Consider the following 25,869-nt stretch of genomic DNA (forward strand, 5'->3'; position numbering starts at 1 on the left):
CTCTTTACTGCGGAGCAAAGTCTGCTGTTTGGGTTACATAACGATAGGCAGTTAATGTAAAATGGTTTGGCAACCATTCAAAAAACTTTTCTACTTTGAGCAGCCAAGTCAGAATGGGAAAACATCATAAAAAACAACATGGCCGCTTCAAATGCGATATATATGTACATAATGTATACCAAGTGAACTTGGTCATGAAAAAGCTCAAATTGCATTCTGATGCATTGTGAAGAATTCAAACTCCCAGGGGATGCAGATCTTGTGATTGTGTTGGTAGACAGGAAGTTGAGTGTGGCAAGTTTGTTATATTTATTACAGCATGGCAGACCGCTTGTAGGATTTCGGATGGCTGATTGTGTGAGCTGACTGGAGTTGAAACCGTGTATCCACATGTTTAATGTGGAAGTATTTTAGTTGGATTGCTTTCATCTTTATTCCGTGTTATGTAAATTTTGGTTGGTCTAACCAGCAATAATTTACATATCTATATACAACTGTTTTTCCCTTCATTCACGTTTGCAGTGCACAAATTATTTATCGGAATTGAAGTTGGACATTTAGGTATCTAGTTTTAAAATGATTTTAATTAAGTGATGCAATAAAATGATTCAATAATTTTTTTTTTTTTTAAATTTTTTTTTTAGTATTTTCACTTATCCCGCTATGCGATGTACAGAACTGAATCTAGGAAATGACAATGGAAATCAGCTGTTATTTTATGTATGATGAGACACAATATTATATCTAAGAAATTATTCATAATGGAGAGAGAGAAATTTTTTTTATTAAAGATCAAATTATTCCTAGATTAAGTTGTAGGTATGAAGATAATATGTAAAAAAAAAAAAAATTTAAAAGGTAGATAACTGTAGGTTTTGATATTCAGGGGAGATAACTGTCAATTCATTATGGTTATATTGTATTTCAGTCGTCCAAGGACCTAACCTGTCTCGTTCAGTTTGACTTTGTGGATGTGTACTTCGGCCTCGGCTGGAAGAAAAAATACCATGCACCTACTGATCATTGTTTCGCCCTCAAGGTACGTGCCCTTTTGTAGCTCATGGTTTCCATCATTTCAGTATGTTTGTTTGCTGGGTTTTTAGCTCACCTGGACCGAAGGTCCGGTGAGCTTATGCCATGGTGCAGCGTCCGTCGTCCGTCGTCCGTCCGTCCGTCAACATTTGATTCAAATCGCTACTAGTCAATAAGTTCTTATTGGATTTTGACCAAATTTGGTCAGAAACATCCTTGGCAGAATGGGAACAGATTTTGCATAAATGGTGACTCTGACCCCCAAGGGGCCTGAGGGGCGGGGCCCAATAGGGGAAATTGAGGCAATTCCTTTAAATCGCTACTAGTCATAAAGTTATGAATGGATTTGAACCCAATTTGGTCAGAAACATCCTTTGGAGAAGGGGAACAGATTTTGCATAAATGGTGACTCTGACCCCCAAGGGGCCAAAGGGGCGGGGCCTAATGGGGAAATAGAGGTTATTCCTTCAAATCGCTACTAGTCATAAAGTTATGAATGGATTTGAACCCAATTTGGTCAGAAACATCCTTTGGAGAAGGGGAACAGATTTTGCATAAATGGTGACTCTGACCCCCAAGGGGCCAAAGGGGCGGGGCCTAATGGGGAAATAGAGGTTATTCCTTCAAATCGCTACTAGTCATAAAGTTATGAATGGATTTGAACCCAATTTGGTCAGAAACATCCTTCAGGAAAGGGGAACAGATTTTGCATAAATGGTGACTCTGACCCCCAAGGGGCCAAAGGGGCGGGCCCATTAGGGGAAATAGAGGTAATTCCTTCAAATCGCTACTAGTCATAAAGTTATGAATGGATTTGAACCCAATTTGGTCAGAAACATCCTTCAGGAAAGGGGAACAGATTTTGCATAAATGGTTACTCTGACCCCCAAGGGGCCAAAGGGGCGGGGCCTAATGGGGAAATAGAGGTAATTCCTTCAAATCGCTACTAGTCATAAAGTTATGAATGGATTTGATCCCAATTTGGTAAGAAACATTCTTGGGGGAAGGGGAACAGATTTTGCATAAATGGTGACTCTGACCCCCAAGGGGCCTGAGGGGCGGGGCCCAATAGGGGAAATTGAGGCAATTCCTTTAAATTGCTACAAGTCATAAAGTTATGAATGGATTTGAACCCAATTTGGTCAGAAACATCCTTTGGGGATGGGAAATAGATTTTGCATAAATGGTGACTCTGACCCCCAAGGGGCCAAAGGGGCGGGGCCTAATGGGGAAATAGAGGTAATTCCTTCAAATCGCTACTAGTCATAAAGTTATGAATGGATTTGAACCCAATTTAATAAGAAACATCCTTTGGGGAAGGGGAACAGATTTTGCATAAATGGTTACTCTGACCCCTGAGGGGCCAAAGGGGCAGGGCCCCATATGGGAAATAGAGGTAATTCCTTTAAATCGCTACTAGTCATAAATTTATCAATGGATTTGAACCCAATTTAGTAAGAAACATTCTTTGGGGAAGGGGAACAGATTTTGCATAAATGGTGACTCTAACCCGAGAGGTGCCAAAGGGGCGGGGCCTAATGGGGAAATAGAGGTAATTCCTTTAAATCACTACTAGTCATAAAGTTATGAATGGATTTGAACCCAATTTGGTAAGAAACATTCTTGGGGGAAGGGGAACAGATTTTGCATAAATGGTGACTCTGACCCCCGAGGGGCAAAAGGGGCGGGGCCCCATATAGGAAATAGAGGTAATTCCTTTAAATCACTACTAGTCATAAAGTTATAAATGCATGTTGTAAACTCAGAGAGTCTGGACTTCATTATTTCTTTAAAGCAGTTGGGATCCCCACGCTATAACCATAAACAGCATTGTTTGAGGTTAACAAACAAAAGGAATTGAACATGAACATTATTTTGACATTTGGTCAAATCCAACCAGGTGAGCGATACAGGCCCCATGGGCCTCTTGTTTTATTAGGTTTACCGCTCCATGAACACCCAGGGTCGTTTTTAGGTAGGGTCTTCTTGTAGCAGTTGGTGACTACCTCACTGAACACTTGGGAGGCCCATTGGATGCCATCCATAGCAATTAGTGTAAAGTGTCTTGCCAAAGGACACAACAGCACAGAATGGTCCGTTTGTCAGTTCCCTAAGAAACATAAACTGATATGTAATCACAAGTACCAAACCAATGTCTGTCCATACCTATGAAAAGGATTCCTTGTTTATTATAATGATGTGGTAGTTTGCAGTGTGAAGTCCCTCAGTTTCATTTCTGTGCCATCAGATGGTAGTACTACAAGCCAATGTCCCTGTGTGTGTGAGTGTCTGACATTAGTCACCTACTGACACATATATGGGTCAGGAAGTCGGCTGTTATAGCCACATTGATTTACAGACTTTAACCCTCTCCTTTTCCTGTTTATCATGTTCTCTGTTTCCTCATGTTTTCCATTTATATCTATTTTTATTTTCAGTTATTAATTGTTTTTCATCCCCCTCCCCCTTTCTTGTACTTTTCTTATTTTGAAAAGTAATGTGACCTGCAATCAAAGCAGATTGACTTTTGAATCCAATGCCATGCAGCTATGCTGAATCTGTTAGTAAATCTGATACTTAACTCATCTGAAGAATATCATAGTTTATATGGTTTCAAGATAATTCTTTACAGGTGTATGATAATTCTTTGCTGTGTAATGATCATTCCATAGATGTATGTGCTTGAGATAATTCAATAGTCAAAATAAGACCTGATTCTGTACATATACCATCTTACCATTCAGTGTTAAAATATTCTCATCAACATTCAGATGCTTCTTTTCAGTGTTAAGATAATAACAAGCAGCATTAAGATATTTCTATTCAGTGTTTAGATAATTACATTCAGTGTTAAGATATTCTCAGCAACATTCAGATGATTCTATTCGATGTTAAGATAATACTAAGCAGCATTAAGATATTCAGTGTTAAGATAATAACATTAAGTGTTAAAAAAATAATTACCTTTAGTGTTAAGATAATTACATTTAGTGTTAAGATAATTACCTTTAGTGTTAAGATAATTGCATTCAGTGTTAAGATATTTCCCTTCAGTGTTTAGATAATTACATTCAGTGTTAAGATAATTATACCCCCCCGCAACGAAGTTAGGGGGGGGGGCATACTGGAATCAGGTTGCGTCCGTCCAGCCGGCCGTCTGTCTGTAGACACATTTTGTCCAGACAACTTCTCCTAAACCGATGGGCCGATTTCAATGAAACTTAATGAACACAGTAATATAGAGGACCATGTTTAGATGTGCATGCCACTTTCTTTTTCTCAAAATTATGTTTGCTATGGCAACTGGTCACTATAAACAGGTTTTCCGATAAGAACCATAACTTTAAGTTTGTCCGGACAACTCCTAAACTAAAGGGCCAAGTTCAATGAAACTTCACACAAATATAGAGGACCATGTGTAGATGTGCATCTCACTTTATTTTTCTCAAAATTTTGGTTGCTATGGCAACTGGTCACTATATTACTGGGTTATCTTAGTTAGCCTCTAATCAAGAGTTCCAATTCACCATTGTCTCGTGCAGATTGCGGGGGTATTAGTCAGCCATCCTGGCGACAGTTCTAGTTACATTCAGTGTTAAGATGATTCTATTCAGTGTTAAGATATTTCCATTCAGTGTTCAGATAATTCTCTGCAACATTAAGATAATTCTATTCAGTGTTAAGATCTTTCCATGTAACATTAAGATGATTCTTTTTATAGTGTTAAGGTCATTCCATGCAGCGTTAAAGTCATTGTGTGATACATGTTAAAATTTGTCCATGCTATGTTAAGATAATTCTTTGTAGTATTAAGATTATTTTATGCAGTGTTAAGATTATTATAGGTTATATTAAGATCATTCTTTGAAGCATTAAGTATTTATATTCATGTTAAGATAATTTGATGCATATTACTATTAATTATTTCTCATTCTTTGTCAGTTTTATGACATCTTACTGTTTTAATACGATGATAAATCAAAACAATAAAATACTTAGATATTTCTGGTCAGTATTCAGATCTTTCTACAATATGATAATTTAATGCAGTGTCAAGATAACTATGGTGATATGGAGAAAAAATCCTTAAATTGATGAGATAATTAATTCTGTGGAACTCTTTAACTCAATAGATAAGTCAATACTGAACTCGTCCACTCAGTACTTAGATAAGTCAATTCTGAATTCGTCCACTCAGTACTTAGAATGCTGAACTCGTCCACTCAGTACTTAGATAAGTCAATACTGAACTCGTCCACTCAGTACTTAGATAAGTCAATATTGAACTCGTCACTCAGTACTTAGATAAGTCAATACTGAACTCGTCCACTCATTACTTAGATAAGTCAATACTGAACTCGTCCACTCAGTACTTAGATAAGTCAATACTGAATTCGTCCACTCAGTACTTAGATAAGTCAATACTGAACTCGTCCACTCAGTACTTAGATAAGTCAATACTGAACTCGTCCACTCAGTGCTTAGATAAGTCAATGCTGAATTCGTCCCTCAGTACTTAGAATGCTGAACTCGTCCACTCAGTACTTAGATAAGTCAATACTGAACTCGTCCACTCAGTACTTAGATAAGTCAATGCTGAACTCGTCCACTCAGTACTTAGATAAGTCAGTACTGAACTCGTCACTCAGTGCTTAGATAAGTCAATACTGAATTCGTCCCTCAGTACTTAGATAAGTCAATACTGAACACCTCCACTCAGTACTTAGATAAGTCAATACTGAACTCGTCCACTCAGTACTTAGATAAGTCAATTCTGAATTCGTCCACTCAGTCTTAGAATACTGAACTCGTCCACTCAGTCTTAGATAAGTCAATACTGAACTCGTCCACTCAGTCTTAGAATACTGAACTCGTCCACTCAGTACTTTTTTAAGTCAATGCTAAACTCGTTCACTCAGTACTTAGATAAGTCAATGCTAAACTCGTCCACTCAGTACTTAGATAAGTCAATGCTGAACTCATCCACTCAGTACTTAGATAAGTCAATGCTAAACTCGTCCACTCAGTACTTAGATAAGTCAATGCTGAGGTCGTCCACTCAGTACTTAGATAATTTAATCATTAATATTGTTCTTAGCATTCCACATTGATTTTACAGACATAATTATATAAGATATAGTTGGGAGGGGTTTAGTTTGAACTTTAGGGTACAACCTTAAGAACGTGAGTAATGAATTAATTATACAACAAGGGAGAAGTCATTATAAGTGACGTTTTTTAGGGAGGGTTCATTGAAATGTTTAGTAGGTGGGGTGGGTGTAACATGATAAATGTAAGAAAGCCTTAAGAACAAGTGGTATCAATGAAATCACCAAGAAATAATACACATTTTTCGTTGTTTTGGATCGTGACTGAATCATTACTAGGAAACAGGTTTACATCACACAGTCCATGCTTATCTTAATCACGTGTTTAAATTTATCCAGATTTTGTGTGTATGTGCTTGTGTTTCATACTAAACTGTTACATCCATTAAACTGTAGCAGTGTTTTGGCTGTCCAGGCCAGACACATCGTTGGGGACTACCATAGTTACTCTGAGGGACGTCATACAGCTGTAATGTAGACTGTGTAGATCCACTTGAAGATGAACTCTCTTAAGAGTCCAGTTTTCGGGGGAGATCATAATGATGTAGGACCAGTCCTGGGATAGCTTTCAACAGACACCATCTGGGGTGACATTTGACTGTCCTCCATCTCCTGTTAGAACACTGGTGTTTACTGCCTCCTTGGTACATGATGGGACAGACTACGTTTTCTAAATAGGGTAGGCAGGCAGTCCTATCATACACAATTATGCCTTATCAGATGTCAGATAGGAAACTATGCCCCAGAGGGTACAGATTGGATAGCTATCTCTCTTTTTCACAAACAAAAAAGGCACTTTTGAAGATGAAAATTGATATTGTGCTTTTTTCTATATGTGCAGCATCCTCAGATCCAGAAGAAGACGTCAAAATATATCCGCTACTTCTGTACGGAGAACAAGGCTGCGCTGGACCAGTGGGTGATGGGAATTAGGATAGCCAAGGTGAGGTCTATAGGCTCAGTATGAAATACTGAGGAAGCTTAAGTCCCTGCTAGGGACAGTAAATAATTGGACATTCTCATTGATATAATCAAAAATATCTATGGATACACATGCAAGTGATACAAATATTCATTTCTTTTATACAGTTTTAATGGATTCAGATTTTTACAAATCAGTTTCTCAAACCACTGTTATATTTCCAGTGTTATGGATATCCAGTGTCTGCTCCACAATCATACTGCCAATTATAACAGTCATCTACCTGTCTTCTAGTAATCATTATATTTCCACAATCATGCTACCTGCAATACTGATAATTCATGTTTCCAGTGTAGAATTCGCACTTCAGTTTCATTTTCTCTGTCATTGTTCAAAAAAAAAAAACATCCCTTGGTGAATATTAGTAAAAATTAATTTTTGTGAGGAAATGGCATAGATTTAAAAAAACAACAAAAAACAAAACAAAAAACAACATCTGCAATAAATTTCTGTTTTGTACATGTGACCTATAGATCAAGGTCAGTTCTAAATGATTACATCCAAAATTCAGATTTAAAATTAGCATGTTTGTTAGCCTCTGTATTAAGGAGGGAAGCTGTCAATTTGGATCCTAAATTTAGGCATAAATTATCAGTAAAAATTCTCTGTTATTCATGATTTCAAAATCCATATGATTTGTTATTCATGATTTCAAAATCCATATGATTTAGGGTATCAGTCTGTCTTAAGGACATCTATTGATGTACTCTTCTTGGACTTGAAATTTTGAGAACATGCCATCTCCTCATTGGAGTTTAGGGAATTGGCAAGTATAAATAAGACACCTTTTGATAAATATCTAAAACGTTATATTCCAGAGTGGATTCAAGTCTTACTCTTCTAAACTTTACACTCGATTAACTTTACTTCATCTGCTGAATATTGTCAATAGAGTTCTGGCCCTGCAGTTTCCACTCAAAACAACAACTGCCATTTAGAGTTCTGGCCCTGAAGTTTCCACTCAAACAACAACCGCCATTTAGAGTTCTGACCCTGCAGTTTCCACTCAAACAACAACCGCCATTTAGAGTTCTAACCCTGCAGTTTCCACTCAAAACAACAACTGCCATTTAGAGTTCTGGCCCTGAAGTTTCCACTCAAACAACAACCGCCATTTAGAGTTCTGACCCTGCAGTTTCCACTCAAACAACAACTGTCATTTAGAGTTCTGACCCTGCAGTTTCCACTCAAACAACAACTGTCATTTAGAGTTCTGACCCTGCAGTTTCCACTCAAACAACAACCATCATTTAGAGTTCTGACCCTGCAGTTTCCACTCAAACAACAACTGTCATTTAGAGTTCTGGCCCTGAAGTTTCCACTCAAACAACAACTGTCATTTAGAGTTCTGACCCTGCAGTTTCCACTCAAACAACAACCATCATTTAGAGTTCTGACCCTGCAGTTTCCACTCAAACAACAACCATCATTTAGAGTTCTGACCCTGAAGTTTCCACTCAAACAACAACTGTCATTTAGAGTTCTGGCCCTGTAGTTTCCACTCAAACAACAACTGTCATTTAGAGTTCTGGCCCTGAAGTTTCCACTCAAACAACAACCATCATTTAGAGTTCTGACCCTGAAGTTTCCACTCAAACAACAACTGTCATTTAGAGTTCTGGCCCTGAAGTTTCCACTCAAACAACAACTGTCATTTAGAGTTCTGACCCTGCAGTTTCCACTCAAACAACAACCATCATTTAGAGTTCTGACCCTGCAGTTTCCACTCAAACAACAACCATCATTTAGAGTTCTGACCCTGAAGTTTCCACTCAAACAACAACTGTCATTTAGAGTTCTGGCCCTGTAGTTTCCACTCAAACAACAACTGTCATTTAGAGTTCTGGCCCTGAAGTTTCCACTCAAACAACAACCATCATTTAGAGTTCTGACCCTGAAGTTTCCACTCAAACAACAACTGTCATTTAGAGTTCTGGCCCTGAAGTTTCCACTCAAACAACAACTGTCATTTAGAGTTCTGGCCCTGCAGTTTCCACTCAAACAACAACTACCATTTAGAGTTCTGGCCCTGCAGTTTCCACTCAAACAACAACCATCATTTAGAGTTCTGGCCCTGCAGTTTCCACTCAAACAACAACCATCATTTAGAGTTCTGGCCCTGCAGTCTCCACTCAAACAACAACCATCATTTAGAGTTCTGACCCTGCAGTTTCCACTCAGACAACATCCAACATTAAGTGTTCTGACCCTGCAGTTTCCACTCAGACAACAACTGTCATTTAGAGTTCTGACCCTGCAGTTTCACTCAGACAACAACTGTCATTTAGAGTTCTGACCCTGCAGTTTCACTCAGACAACAACCATCATTTAGAGTTCTGATCCTGTAGTTTCACTCAGACAACAACTATCATTTAGAGTTCTGGCCCTGCAGTTTCCACTCAGACAACAACTGTCATTTAGAGTTCTGACCCTGCAGTTTCACTCAGACAACAACTATCATTTAGAGTTCTGACCCTGCAGTTTCACTCAGACAACAAACATCATTTAGAGTTCTGACCCTGTATTTTCCTCTCAAACAACAACCATCATTTAGAGTTCTGATCCTGTAGTTTCACTCAGACAACAAACATCATTTAGAGTTCTGACCCTGTATTTTCCTCTCAAACAACAACCATCATTTAGAGTTCTGATCCTGTAGTTTCACTCAGACAACAACTATCATTTAGAGTTCTGACCCTGAAGTTTCCACTCAAACAACAACCATCATTTAGAGTTCTGGCCCTGCAGTCTCCATTCAAACAACAACTATCATTTAGAGTTCTTGCCCTGCAGTTTCCTCTCGGACAACAACTATCATTTAGAGTTCTTGCCCTGCAGTTTTCACTCAAACAACAACCGCCATTTAGAGTTCTGACCCTGTATTTTCCACTCAAACAACAACCGCCATTTAGAGTTCTGGCCCTGCAGTCTCCATTCAAACAACAACTATCATTTAGAGTTCTTGCCCTGCAGTTTCCTCTCGGACAACAACTATCATTTAGAGTTCTTGCCCTGCAGTTTTCACTCAAACAACAACCATCATTTAGAGTTCTGGCCCTGCAGTCTCCATTCAAACAACAACTATCATTTAGAGTTCTTGCCCTGCAGTTTCCTCTCGGACAACAACTATCATTTAGAGTTCTTGCCCTGCAGTTTTCACTCAAACAACAACCGCCATTTAGAGTTCTGGCCCTGCAGTTTCCACTCAAACAACAACTGTCATTTAGAGTTCTGACCCTGCAGTTTCCACTCAAACAACAACTATCATTTAGAGTTCTTGCCCTGCAGTTTCCACTCAGACAACAACCATCATTTAGAGTTCTTGCCCTGCAGTTTCCACTCAAACAACAACCGCCATTTAGAGTTCTGACCCTGCAGTTTCCACTCAAACAACAACCATCATTTAGACTTCTAGACCTGCAGTTACATTGTACCTCTTAGACAATAACCATCATTAAGAGTTCTAGACATGCAGTTTCATTGAAGTTCCTCAACTTAGAATTAAAGAGAAAGCATTACTGCATGGATCTAAGGGAAAAAGCTGAGCTCCTGCACTTCCCTTATTTTCTGTAATTTTTTTCTATGGAAAATATAAAGTTAGAGAATTTCCTAAAGTTAAATATTTATGAAATTAGCTCAAAGTAGAGATATACTTTTAACATATATTTCACTATTTATGTACACTCAAAAACACATAACTTCATTTGAACCAAGTAGTAAAATGATGAATAGATGCAGCTACAGTGTTTGTCACAGGAAACAATGTACAGAAACTGTGATTAGCATTATCTTAATAAAATGGGATACTTTTAGCATATGTGTGATATCTGAAATGTGTTTCCAATTTAGCATTAAACCTCTCTCCTAATATCTGTTACTGGTAGATGGAAACTGTCTCTACCTACCCTTACCTTACCCAACAGTACAATGTGTTTATTTATCTGTTTCAGTACGGGAAACAACTCTTGGCAAACTATGAACGTCTCCAGAGGGAAGTGGCTTCTTGGGATACTCGCGATCTCCGAAGCAGCATATCTGATGATTCTGGTGAAGCCATTCTTAATTTAAACATTGAGGGAAATTTAAATGACAGCCGGATCTCTATGCCCGAGATCAGCTCACGACATTCAATCGTTGCAGTGAAAAATACAAATTTAGTACGAAATAGTTCCGGAAGTGATAGTACAATCGTGGAGGATGATGTTTCATTGGAAGTGACATCATCGACAACGCATCATCATCATCATCATCATGAAAGGAAATCTTCATTGACAGGACAGCATTCTATGGAAATGGGCGGTATGCCAAAACAGCCTGTGAAACGTGTGTCCTTTAGCAATACCCATAGTGTAATAAACGCAGACTCGGGCGAAGAGTTGGTTCATGTACGACATCGTGATTCCATCACTAGTGCATCGACAGACTCCAGTGAGGATTCAAATTCAAGTGGAGAAAACAGACACACCATGACATCCTCTAGGAGTAAAATGCGTGCAAAACTTCCTGTCACAACAGGTACAACAAGACAGATTTCTGAAATGTACCAAACTGCTATGGAGGGCAGTAGTGTGTCGTCGTGTGATTCTATGGGTCACGAACGCAAACCATCAATAACAAGTCCAGTACAAACACAGGACAAAGAGCGCAGAAAATCTGCTCCAGTGTTACATGAGGATCGTGTGAGGCGACATGAAAGAAAAGGTTCAGATGGTAGTCGAGATAGCCGGGAGAGTCGGGATAGTCGAGACTCAAAGTCGTTGTCCCAGTCTCTTGATTATACTTCTATCCCCTCCAACCCATCATCAAAGAACACTTCCCCACAAAATCTTCATGCCCTAAATAAGGTTCCTCCCTCCCCACCACCTCTCAAATGTCCTACACAGCCCTACCCTACTTGTCATCCCGTGATTCCCCCCTCGCCCTCGTCCTCTAGTCAGGCCCCACCCCTCAAACTCATGATGCCAACATCCCCACCCCCACAGCGTGAGATGGTGTCTTCTCCGCCCCCTTACAGGGACATGATGTCGCCTCCTCCCCATTCTCCGTATAGTCGGGATGAAATGATGTCCCCCCCACCCCTTCCTTACTATGGTAAGTCCCAAGGTAGGGCCCCTCCAGTGCCACCACCCCCAACTTCTATAAGAATGCCACAGCCGTTGATGTCGCCCCCAGTGAAATCCCGTCCTGCCCCTCCCCAACCACCACATCAAAACTATCCACAACATCCAAATTACCCCTCACAGCATTTTCCCCAGCCCCCATCTCCAGCTCCCATGCCCTCTCCTCCTGTGTCTGCTAACAAAAGCCCTCCGCCCCCTATGCCCCCACCTGGACACATGACAAAGCCACCATCTCCCTTGCCCCTATCCCAGCCTCCTTTGCCCCCACCACCAACCTCCATGCTTCAGACTCATATATCCATGGCTCAAAGCAATCTTGCTGATAGCTCATCTTCTCACTTGGGTTCTGGCTCGCCCACCCCATCAACCATGTCGTCCCCATCCACCCCCAAGGGAATGGTACCCATGCCCCCACCTATGCCTCTCCTACAAAACCAGTATGTAGGGGGTCAGTCGGCTTCCGGTATGGGCCATATTCGTCGATCATCGAAGTCTGGGTCAGAGACGGTTGGAGCCTCTCCAAGTAAGGCCGCAATTCCTGTGGCACCTCCAACTCCACCAACTATCATAAACCACTCTGTATCATCACCAACTGTCAAAAATCCTAAACACACCCAGGTCATGTCAACGTCTGACCCTATGATGGGTGGTAGTGGGGTCAGAACCTCCCTCCCGGAGTCTACATCCTCACCTCAGATACCTCAGCACATTTACGGTGGACATCAGGGGTCATATCAAAGTGGTCACCATGGGCCCCATCAGGGTGGACAACAGGTGCCCTATTCCTCAGCTTCCCAACAGGATAACACAATGTACGACCAAATACGTGTACGCCCAGGTCCGCAAGCACGAACCACCCACTCCTGTAATGTACCCCCGCCACCTCCACCAGTCTCCATGGCGATGCCCCGTCCCCACAGTTCTGCAGGGGTACGGAGTCAGTCCTCACACTCTGAACATATGACCCCTCTGTCACCATCCCAGGAGGAAGGAATATATGCACAGCAACAACCACTTCCATTTCTAGCAGAACTATCCAAGAGACCTCATCAAAAAAACCGAGGCTCCAATGGGAAAATTCCTCCAGCAACTCTGCCGAAACCAACGGAACAAAGCCAATCAAAAACATCTAACGGTGCTAGTTATCATGGAGGTCCCCATGGGGGCCCCAATCATCAGGGTCATCCCCACGGGGAGCCTTTGTATTCACATGGACAAGGTCATGCACACCAGGGATACTCCCATGGGGAGCCTCACCATCAGGGGCAACTCCAGGGGGGCCACCATCATCCTTCAAATGGACCAGCAGTGCCACCTAGGCCAAACTCTGTCAACTCTAATAAAGGGGGAACCACCGACAATAAAAAACTGTATCCACCCCCTCCCCCGAAAAGGAGTGAAACTACACGTTTATCTAGTGAACTACCGGGCCAAAGCGAGGGCTCAGCAGTGTCTAATATCGATCCTATTTATGAAACGTTTGAGGAATGTGAAGGAATGCTTGATATTAATGACCTACCCCCACCTCCTCCTGAACTGTTAGCAGGGTTAGATAATCCCAAGGATGGATCTGTAGGTAAAAAGGGGAAACCCCCTCCTCCACCACCCAAACGCAACAAGGATACACAGTTGACTGTGCAATGATATGAAAAGTGCTAATCAATATTTGTAATTCACTAATTATGTTCGATCTAGATCTTTATCATATTTACCTATATCAAGATGCCAAATTCACTTCTTATTAATCAAGCTTCAGATACATGTACAGTACTAATTATCTCTCTACTTGAAAAATAGTGTTTTAATGTACAAAAGTGGTAACCTACATTCCAAAATTATATATCAAGAGATAGATATCTACCTGCTGTCTATTTCTCAAAAAAATGAACAGTGAATTAAAGGTCTTGGGAAATACAATCTGAAATGATCATACTAAATTACCTCCCTTTATTTAGCAAAAATATGTTGCTATATGAAATGAATATCTTGTACAAAATTACTTTTCTAAACAGATGCACATTTTGCTTTACACAAAGGGAGGTAACCTGAAAATTTAGACAAGTTATCAAAATTGTAATTTATGATATTAAAACTGATTTATACCTTTGATTTTAAGTGCTATGACATCTTACTTAAGGTAAATATGATATTAACTTGTGCTGTGAGGTCCCATCATGTGTGTGCTAGGACACCAAGAGTGTTCATGGGAGAAAAATTCTATTGTGTCATAGTCCAAAGGGGATTGAAATTATTGCATCATATTACTTATTGTTCATTTGCATCAAAAATGCATCATCAGACTGCAAACATTTTATGTACATTGCATATATATTTATAAATGGTAGAATTTCATGGAATTGTTCTTCATCTTGGTACAGAATATACGTATTTGATGTGAAGGTTAGGTGGATGTTTCATGAAATTATATTGCCTCTATACTGCATCCATCTCCTTGTAAGGATGTTGATACTGTTTAAATACTGTTTTTTTTTAGCATAACGTAAACAAAAACAGACATATAGATAAGATCATGTATGTCAGGACCAGTGTGAATTTTTCAGTATTTCCTTTGATAATTCATTTTTGTATACATTTTTCAAAAGTGGACTCCAAATTTTTGTTTATCAGCCGGAATTTATAAATAAAATACAGGAAAATGTCAACACTATAAAAATTAAATTTCCAGTTGCAAATATACCCAATAGTTCATTAATTTAAAATGATTCATGTGAGAAGCATATCAGATAAGAAGCAATGTCATTCATGGATTAATTAATGCCATCTGCAGTGATGGGTATATAGTTGTGTTTGTATGGTGAATGACACTCCATGCGATTCTACCGGACATTGTGAAACTGTGTGTGCTATACGGAGAGAAGTGTGTGCTTTTTGCCCTGCAATATTAAATCATTTTTGAAATTTTATTTGATGAAAATGTTGATGTAAACATTATAGTGCTAATTTTTTGAGTGGTGTATAAATACATACCCTGCATGTTATCCTAAAACTCTCGGGGACACGCTTAACAATCATGAGACGTATAGCAATAGTGATTATCCAAATGAAAAAAAAATATATTACACAGAAATCATGTTTTTTAGAAATCAGGAAGTTGACTCTTTAATGAAGAGATGATTTGAATGATTTAATGACATGGGTGACAGAATTACTTTTATGATTGTCATTACTCTGTATCTTTTGGTGCTGATAATTATGGTCTTGTAATGGTCCAGGGGAGATAACTGAATCTCAGAAAACGGTTCCACAAGAAATAAGATAACATGCAGGATAGATGGTACCACTTCGTTTGTCTAAGGAATGAAAGATGCATGTAAGTTTTCATTGTCATCAAATTCATTTCATTGTATTAGCAAATATCATGATCATGTTTGAAAATATTGTCATATTTTGAAAGTTGAGTGCATTAACTATTGTATGAAAAGTGATATACATTTTGTTATGCAGATTTTGATATTAACATACTCTGTTTCACTCAGTGCATATATGTATATGACCAAATTCAAAAATATGTAAATGAACAAGCTTCTATCATTCTACAAACAAATGAGAAGGGAACCTTCCCTCCAGGGGAAATAGAACAATTGATTTAAATTAGCAGCTGATTGAATTAACATATCTAGTTTATTATGGTAAATGTTAGGGGTCAAAGGTCATAGAAGATACAGGATTCTGAATAATTAATTATCAAATGATAAGTTCTTCCATTAGTGTCTCATGTGCACTCCTGTATTGAATTTTTACCAAAAATCTAGTTTCCAGCGGAAATTCAAAACTAGAACAGGCTGAATGATATGTTTTAAAAATTCAAATTCTTTTAACAAAGTAAACTATTAGTAGTTTTGGAGTATCGCAGTGGTTTGCTTTTAGGGAGTCCAAGTTTTTACTGTTGTATTTGATACAAACATGTGCCATAGCTAATCGGACTGACCCGACAATCATCGACCATAAAAGTTTTAACATTTTAGTTATTAAATCAGTTGTTTTACTTTCAATCAATGAAGATGATACTCCATTGAACAAGTTTTTAATTCGTCACTATTATTTGTACACCTAGATACTCGGTTGTTGTGGATGCAGCATTCTAGAACAAAATTATCGAATAGAAATAGTATACTTGTATTTGATAACTTCCTGGTTCAGATTTGTATTAAAGCTATGTAGCATACATTGGAAAGCGAGCTCTTACCTTGTGTAGAAAAATAAAGAGTGTTCCTACCAATGCATTTTAAAAAGTTCAGAAATTTCTTGAAAAGAAATACATCCTGGGTATACTTAAATTTGATAACTTTCTGATTAAGATTTATTTTGATGCTAGGTATAGCAAACAGCTGTGCTTGTTCAGAAAGGTGTTCAGTTTGTTTAGGAGGAATGAAGATAAACAGACAGTCTTTAGTCAGCTGTTCTTATATATAAATTTAAAATCCATTTTTTCATGCAAGACATTTTATGAATTGACCAATGAGGAGAAAGAAATCTTGACAATTTTGTCCAATCAAATTGTACAAAATAAGAAGCAGCTTGATTGGCAAAAGCATTTATGATAAACCTGTTGCAGAACAAAATACTGCTGTTTTAGATCTGTATTATGATAAAGATGCATCGGTCCCTTTTGTAATAATTTGTTATATGATAAGTTAATTATTAATCTGTGTAGAAGGAACAAAGTACTTTCTGATAATAACCCCATGTCTGGAAATAAGCCTAAGTTTCATGCAATTCAGTAAACGGGCAAATTAATGCATTTTTTTTTTGTGCTGCAAAATCCACCATCCTACTTAAAAGTCGAAGACAATGTGCTGGCCACTAGCTTGGCTTAACTACAGTGAGACATGGAAGTTAAATCTAATGGAAATATTACCAGTGTTTTATCACATTTTAACTTGTAAATTAATTATGCAGTTATAAACAGACCAGTGGTTTGATATTTATCAGATCAATGTGACCAGCTCCTAAACCAAAACGATTATCAATGCAAACATTGAGTGGTAAACTTTCATTTTATAAATCTGAGGTACAGATTTGTATTTTATTGGTAATAATGTATTAATGTATTTGGGTGAAGCTGACCTGTATAGTATGTGTGTGTATGAGAGTATTGTAACAGACCTGAGCATCGATCATTTTACCATTTTTTTATGATTCATCAAATGTTGGCATGGTTATTTCTGAAGAGTTGTCTCCCTTTAGTGTGAAAATGTGTATGCCTATATTTCCTGTTTGTGCGTGTATTTAACCAGTTTACTCTTGGTATCCATTGTTTTATTGTTTCTTCAAGCTTTCGGTGATACGAAACTTACTAGTCAATCAGTGTTTAATATATTATTGGTATGTATATATAATTGTAAAATTCTGTTCGACTCAAGCTTCACATTAATGGTACCTTATATACAAGTTTAACTTGCTTCTTTTGTACCTCTATTTTGAAGAGTTCCTTGCATAATTGGTTACATTTTGTGTACTTCCTGTAGTTGTCAGTGTTTTAGCTTGAAAGAGTTTCTTTTTCTTGCAGAAGTCCCATATATACTAATGACATATCAGGCAGTGCAATTTCCCCTGTATCCTAGCAACTACAAAGCTCAGTATATAAAGAAATCTACGAGCTCCGTGATTGTGTAGTATACTACTATTGGGTCCCACTGGTTGTATAATGACATGGGGAGAAACCAGCTCTGCTCATATGTCTTTTAAAACATTGTATACATGATAGAAATTAAACAGTTATGACAAAATATATTCATTGTTGGAAGAAAGAAAAATCTATCATTTTTATACACAGATAACCATAGCTTTACAAATCATTTCATTGTATATGTTGGAATAAAAACAGACATAAATGTGGAGATGAATGAAGAAGTCATTGTCAACAGCATCTCAATAATTGTGTACTCAGACCTGCCAACCCCATGATGGGAAAATGGATTCCTCTATGATATAGCCTGTTCCATTTACCTGTAGGGTTGTCAGGGAGAAAAGTTTGTAAAACTTCCTCGAACTGACAATGATTATGTGTAAATGTTTAGAAACCCTAGAAAATTTGTCTCCAGTATAAAAGAAAGTTGAAATAAATTATGAATTTAAAATGAACGTTGATTCCTGTTTTATTTCTCTACAAATAGCCTCTATATCAACCACTTATTGCATCAGGCTGCTGAACTATCACGACATTTGGTCCATATGATGTTGAATTATCACCATAGAGGCGATATCCAAATACTGTACACATTTGACTTATCGGTATATACACAGTAAACAGAACTGCTGATTAAAACATGTTATCCTCTAAACTGAGAAGCTGGGATAATTTTTAGATATGAGGATTTCTTGTCGTCCGATGCCCACGGATGATCGCACTACACTACTCTACACTTAGGTTACCACTGATAAATGTAGCGTACTGTAAATGTGGAAATTTACGCTAATAACACAGTCCTTTTGATAGCGAAAATTTCCCCCACACGTATTATTTTGTTATCATCTTCGTAATCTCTAACTACAAACGAATGTGGATCGATCGCAAAAATAATCCCAACGCGTATAGTTTACATATCGAAATCGCCAAATTTAACCCCCCGCGAAAATAACCACGTTTACAGTAACGGTAGTGCAGTGCAATCACTTCAAAACATATCTAGGTTCATTCCATCCTCCAAGATTGCTAATTACTTTCCAGTATTTAAAATATATATCTCAACACATGGAGCCTGTCTATTTCCAAATCATTGGTGGTAATGTGACGTCACACATGGAGTCTGGGAACAATGGGGACAATCAGAATCTTGGAATTGAATATAAAAAAATATCAAAACCTAATCGATTGTCATGGTGATAATCACTAATTCAGATGTTCTAGAGATATAATTTTTATCAACATTACATGTGAGTCACTAAACACAAGCTAACTTTTTTGATCATTTTTTTATTACTCAAAAAACCTCCAAAACAAGAATGACCGGTCTTTTCCATACATGACAAGATTTGGAAAAATTGGACTTGGATAATATAAGGAACTTTTTCATCTTGTCCATTATAGACACGATATTAAAGCCTGCCAGCTATGCGGCCATTGGCCTCTTGTTATATAAAGGAAAATCACATTCAATTTCTTTAAAACCCTGATACATGTATATATATGGATTGAATAGATTTTTTTAAATTTTCATTGCGGCTATGAATACCAGTAGCTAGCTACTGGTATTCATTGCCGCAATGAAAATTAAAAAAATCTATTCAATTCATATATTTACATAACCTTGATTTAAAAAATTTATATCGAGAAAACGAGAAATTTGTCATGTATACGACGAAACGCCAAATTATTAGAACAGCCGGGATCTCCCGCCTATGCACCACGCCATTGTTTTAATGTCGTTCCGCATTTTCTGGTCTTTTTTGCTTAATTTTGTATAAAACAAAAAGAAAGAAGTATTAAAGTAAAAATAATATTAAATACAATCATTCAATATTTTTAACACTTATCTCGTACCGTTATCGATCCAAGGGAAGCTACTCTTCCTGTCTTACCGTCGATGGCGTATTAATATGACCCGATTAATCAGGTGATTTGCACGAGAGACGATGTTTTCATACGGTTTTCATAGTGTATTCATGGTCATATGTTTGTTGTTTTCACTTGGTATGTTCATATCAGCAAACCACATTAGGAATGTAAATATATATATATATTATCCCTTAATATTCATCACTGAAAATTACCACTGGAGAAAGTTGGATTTATACTGATGAAGAGTATCTAGGTTTCCTAAAAACATTTCTTTATTGTTAGATCCTTAATTTCATTTATCTAATATGGCTTAATTCCTTCTATTATTGGTATGAATGATAAATAAAAACAACGGCTTAATTTATCACAGATATTTATTTTTAAACGAGCAAAGAAGAGTAAATAGAAAACTCTATAACAACATATAGAACTAGTAGTCAATATAAAACATACACATAAAAGTTCTCACATACTTCACAGGGTTATCCTGTGGTTGCTAGGGATAGCATAAATCAATCTCACACGGGGTAGGGAAAGACAGCTGACATGCGCTATGAAGCCACTCACAATAGTGTAACGTCACCATTGTATGTTGCGTAACCACGTCACAAATTGATAACATCATCAGTTTTGATGCACAAGCCTCGTGCTGGCCAGCCAAACTGTTACACTTTGGTCGAGATATCCCTGTCCACGTACAATGTAACAGACCCATGTTTGATTCTATTATTCTTGCACCACTAATTATTTTACTTCCTGTATATGTTATCACTATAGTGACTCCATCACCTAAATCGCTCATTTGAAGTTCAAACAATATGAAATTTTATCAAATTAATGTTCAAGGTTTTGTGCGAGACCTGAACAGAATTGTTTTATATCGTATTGTGAACATGTACAAAAAAGAACCAGAGAAAAAATAAGTGTTACCAAGATTAAGGTTTAAATCTATATGTATAGAATGAAACAACAAATAATTGCACATTAAAAGCCCAGCTATCTACTACACAACGTTTGGGGAATACTTGTAATCTCTCCTCATCACAGAACATCGGAGTATAAACCGGCTGACCAGCAGCCTCTCGTGTTACAGAAACAAAGCTCCAGCCCACTTGCTTCAGTCTTAATATTTGCTGGAAGGTATCTAGACATAACTACATGAATAACATCATAGGAGAGTCTGACCTCGGGTTGCTAAGCAAAAAACCTCCATGGCCGGATCAAACCTAACATTATCTGGTGCTGTACTGACAGATCACTGCAGTCCCCTGGTCTGGAGCTTGACTTAAAGTTATTCCGAATTTTCTGACGATTGTAGATACAAGAACATCAGAACCCTTTGGATTAGACTTACGTCTGCAGTATCATTCTCAGGAGATCTTAAAACTAGGTTAAGGTTGGTCATTGGAACAAACATGATTACTGTTCATCCCAGCATACTACAGCACAACATCATGATTATAAATTTTAGCCATCTCGGTTAGTCTGGTAACAAGATGATAGCATTTGAAGGAAAAGTTGACGACAGATGCTGCATCACAACATTAGCTCTTATGCGCAAAAAAAAAACAGTCTGCACAGTACAGATATAAAATTTTGTGATAATAAGCAGGTATTTTTAAAATAGGTAAATAAATAAAAATAATAAATTCAATCCATATTTTCATCTGAAAACAGATCATATTTCATATATTGATTCTTTCAAAACCAGTAATATTAACAAACTTTACAGTGGAAAATATATATAACATTAATAGGCAGTTTTGTTACACGAGAATTTCATACCTAACAATGATATACATCCAAAGGTACAATGTTTATACATGTCAAGAATACATGGTAATGTGAATTGACATTTTCAGTGTTTACACATACATGTATATTCAGTTGGGTCAAAATATGTCAAGTCTGGATTCCAAAGTTTGAATCCATAATTATCACTATCAGAACATTAATTTATCATTCCCAAATACATGTACAGTGTATAAGTATATCCTGATAAATCATTAAGTCTAGACAGTGTTTAAACAATGATTGTAGGTAAATGCTTGACATACGATACCAGGGACAATTTGTATCGCCATGCAGACCTATAGCATTGCCCTTTCCCAAATAACCTGGGTCCAGTTGTTCAACAGGTAATTAGCTTAATCACTTGATTAGTGAAAAATTCATTTCTCATTTGTTGCAAAACCTTTGAGTATAATCGTCTTTAAATTATTCTAGTTGGAAGAGAACTAAGAATTACAGAATTTCATAAAGTTTTGTCAAGTAAGTTCTACCAGAAATTTTTTATATCAGGATTTGAAAAATGTTGTTAATATGTGATTAGCCTTCTCACCTTTTGAACAACTGGGCCATGAAGATTAAAATCTTAAACATTAAACATAATGTTTATAATGAGTCAAGATGCATGGTTCCGAGAAAATTTGAGCGATGTTATAACATTACATTTCATACGTGGGAAACGGTACATTCTTCATTGACATAATGAAATAAACTGAACATAAAGGGAAACAGTCTTTACTGTAAATATTTCACTGTAAATTCTAAGCATGCCGTTAAGATTTTTAACAACAAATGACACTTCAATTGCTAGCATTATTAAAATAAGAACTAGATTATCACTCCGCATTTGACACAATTACCAAATGACTAATAAAAATATTTTTAAAACTTAAGTTTTTCTTTTTTTTTTGGTAAGCATGTGCATAAAACAGTATATAAATCAATAAAGGTCTGTCACTCACAATAGTAAAATACATCTACCTGTAAAAAATGAATAAATAAAGTATCACAGAAAACTAACCTAAAAAGTGTGAATCTTTATAATAGCATGATTAATTAATTAGAACACTACAGAATAAATTGCTAAAATTGCCTGAAATTTGATTCCTTCACTTGAGTCTTTTCAGCTCTTCTGCGTAAGCTTTCAGCTGGCTTTGAAATCCATCGTTGGGGCGAATAGCGGGACGTTTATCTTTGACATGACTGTAGGCATGTTGGAGGGCCATTCCCTCACGATTCATCAGGTAGGCAATGACGATGGTTGCAGCACGAGAAACTCCTGCATTACAATGCACAAGTACGACACCATTTTCTTTCGCACGACCCTTATCTATGAAATTAAAAGCTTCATCAAACTTTCGTGAAATAGGAAAATCAGGATGGTCATCCATTTTCATAGATTTATAGGTGAAGCTTTTTGGGAAATGTTCATCCACGAATGTTGCAACATTTAAGATATGTGTTACATTATGCTTATGTAGTGTTTCTTCGTCACAAGCCACATCCTGGGAACCTAAATCAAAGGGAAATAACTCATGAGTCAGGATAATTTACATTTCCTTGATGGTAAGTATTGAATACTATTGAATTTGATAGATAAAAGAAAAGTAAATATTGATGTACATATTGATAGTTCTATCATAACCACAGAAAGTGTGCTTCTTGTGTTCTACTGACTCTAATTTTGAGTGTGTACCCTAGTTTAAAACAAATATTATTGCAGTTTGTTCAGGGAATGAACACTTAAAATCATGAGCAATATGTTAATCTTTTTCTAGTTTATTTTTTGCTTTACATTACAACTAGAAAACAGGTTGTTTTTACCTAAACCAACAAAAAAGAGATTATTTTCCAGAATGAAGTAAAGAATCTTCTGAATTTTCCTTAAAATATTCATCAATTCATGCAGGAGAATTGGTCAGAAAATTATACTGCTTACCAAACACTTAGTTTGACACTTGTACATAATATGGGTGTGTATCAACCCTTAAGTTTCATGTAATTTGACAACTGAAAATACTTCATGTCAAAGGTCAATCAATAGAAAGCCTTGTGGTATTCTGAGAGACTCAAAATACCTACATATCAAATAATGCTCATGAAAATTTAAATCTAGTTTTACTGCATTGTAGATATCAGATCTCAGTTAAGACATTAGTTTGTTGTAAAATGCCACATTACACGTACTTAGGAGGAGCCAAGGTAGGATTTCTCCCACCTGCATATCTGGAATACCCCATCCTACAAATCCATAGGTCTGGCCGATCGTTGTCTTGGATACTAGCTTTCCATCTTCATCATGACTTTCAATGAATGACTCGCCTCCTGCTGTGGTCACTTTGGTGTCCGTCTTTTTCAGGTCACCCTTTTTAAAACCTGTCAAAGAATCCTTGAGTGAACTACAAAATGATTTCTTTTGTCCGCTTGCCATGTTGTCGGTGGTGTAGGAGTCTAAATGAGAAAAATACTGATATTTATCTTCGTAACAATCTTTCAGCCATGTGAAAATAGAGTATCGACATAAGTATAGCAATGGTATATGAAATTAATGAGTTCAGTGATTCAATATACCACAAGCATTTAGTTGAGTAGCATATCAAGTTATTGAACAACCCGACTGTACATTTTCCAAGGTCCACCTCGGAAAAACCATGGAAAATATTAACCTCGGAGTATTGAAACCATGTTTCCATGTTTTTTCTGAGATTTAAAAATGTGAACCTCAAAAATAACCTTGGATATAACCTCGGCTATTAGAACAATACCTCGGACATAACATCGGCTATTAGAACAATACCTCGGACATAACCTCGGGTATTAGAACAATACCTCGGACATAACCTCGAACCTCGGACATAACCTCGGGTATTAGAACAATACCTCGGACATAACATCGGCTATTAGAACAATACCTCGGACATAACCTCTGCTATTAGAACAAATTAATACCTCAGACATATAGTGTTACCTCGGACACAATCTTGGCTTTAGAACAATACCTCGGACATGTAGAGCGTTACCTCGGACAGAACCTCAGCTTTTAGATGGTTACCTTGGATGCAACCTCGGAAATACCTTGGACATGACCATGGAGAATTCCAGATAAATCATCATCATCACAGTCTTAGTATACGTTACGCCGTATAACACATTATAAATAACATCGTCACATAGACAAGTGTAATATGTTATCACATTACAGTCATATTTATGAGAAATTAAGTTAAAACTCTAAGATTAATTTCTAAGTGAGGCAAATTGTGATGCAGACTGTGTGATTATCTATAGAGACAATCATACAACACCATTCACCCTGGACAGGGATAACCACGATTTAACTAGTGAGATTTCGATTCCTTGTCCATCCTATACGGTTGCGACAAACCATAGGTTAATTGTTTCCCTGTTCTCTACAATTTATGTGGTCCGGCAACAATACTTTAACTTAAATATATAAATAGCATTCTGTTCCATGTTATGATCCTCTAACACGGAATATAAAGGATTGCAGACAATAATCATACTGTTTATGTTACCGTATGTATCACACACAGACACAGGTCTGCAGGTAATGGGGTTAGGTACAATGTATTATATTGTATATCAAGATTTTATATAGTAATAAAGACTATATAGCAGGTATATAGCACAGGCATTAGCATACAAACAAATTCAGCTGACAGTGTACGGCTTATTTTTTACTCAAATAACAACATATCATAATTATCTAGCCTAAATATATAACATATACAAGTTAATTAAGGACCTTCACTTGTACCTGTCAAATACACACTGTATGCTACCTGTCACATGAAAATATACGGAACAGTATAGATCTAATATTAAATTGAATCATTTGACATACCCCTGTGTAATGTTAAACTGTATATGTAACGCTATATTGTACGAAAGGGTACTGCAAGAATGTTTACCTGTCAATCTCTCAAACCATCTTCAGCATGACCATAACGTCCAAAAATAGCCAAAACGAAACCAATTTCTCCCAGGGTTCCCAGTTACCGGAAGTTTAAGTTTTGAATATGGGTAAAGCACAGATAAAACCGCATATAAAATCATCATATCACTTCTAAGTTTGAGTATCATCAAGAGTAATTAAGGCGCCGTTTAAAAATGTATTCATTACTTTTTTATATCAAGATTTTTTTTATACCAAAAAAATCGGTTTTTTGATAGAGAAAAAATGCTTATTATTTTCCGTGATGCCCGAAAACCACAAGTATTTTTTTAAAAAAAAGGTAATTTTTGATAGATCTATAAAAAATGGGAATACAACGTAAAACGACTAAATAATTTTTT

The 25,869-nt window shown here is 37.1% G+C and overlaps 2 protein-coding genes across 7 annotated transcripts in view; one reads left to right on the top strand and one right to left on the bottom strand.

Annotated features, from left to right (window-relative positions):
* Window positions 1–18,347, top strand: part of LOC117343126 (ras-associated and pleckstrin homology domains-containing protein 1-like) — a 182,162-nt gene extending 163,815 nt beyond the window's left edge. For all 5 annotated transcript variants that reach the window (XM_033905440.1, XM_033905438.1, XM_033905441.1 and 2 more), the window contains 3 exons: window positions 929–1,039; window positions 6,982–7,083; window positions 11,073–18,347. In XM_033905440.1, coding sequence (XP_033761331.1) covers window positions 929–1,039; window positions 6,982–7,083; window positions 11,073–13,886 — 3,027 coding nt within the window. In that variant the 3' untranslated portion in view covers window positions 13,887–18,347. The remainder of the gene's footprint in view (window positions 1–928; window positions 1,040–6,981; window positions 7,084–11,072) is intronic.
* A 1,773-nt stretch (window positions 18,348–20,120) lies between these two features.
* Window positions 20,121–25,560, bottom strand: LOC117344341 (dual specificity protein phosphatase 19-like). 2 transcript variants are annotated; one of them, XM_033907076.1, is made up of 3 exons: window positions 25,485–25,560; window positions 23,740–24,003; window positions 20,121–23,065 (listed from the first exon to the last, which is right to left on the bottom strand). In XM_033907076.1, the coding sequence occupies exons 2-3, from the start codon at window positions 23,981–23,983 to the stop codon at window positions 22,662–22,664; spliced, it is 648 nt and encodes a 215-aa protein (XP_033762967.1). In that variant the 5' UTR covers window positions 23,984–24,003; window positions 25,485–25,560; the 3' UTR covers window positions 20,121–22,661. The 2 variants fall into 2 exon arrangements, with proteins under 2 accessions (XP_033762967.1, XP_033762968.1); XM_033907077.1 differs by having other exon boundaries at window positions 25,418–25,519.
* Between the last annotated feature and the right edge of the window lie 309 nt (window positions 25,561–25,869).

Source organism: Pecten maximus, chromosome 15 (assembly GCF_902652985.1).
Source record: "Pecten maximus chromosome 15, xPecMax1.1, whole genome shotgun sequence".
In the NCBI taxonomy this organism is placed as follows: domain Eukaryota; kingdom Metazoa; phylum Mollusca; class Bivalvia; order Pectinida; family Pectinidae; genus Pecten; species Pecten maximus.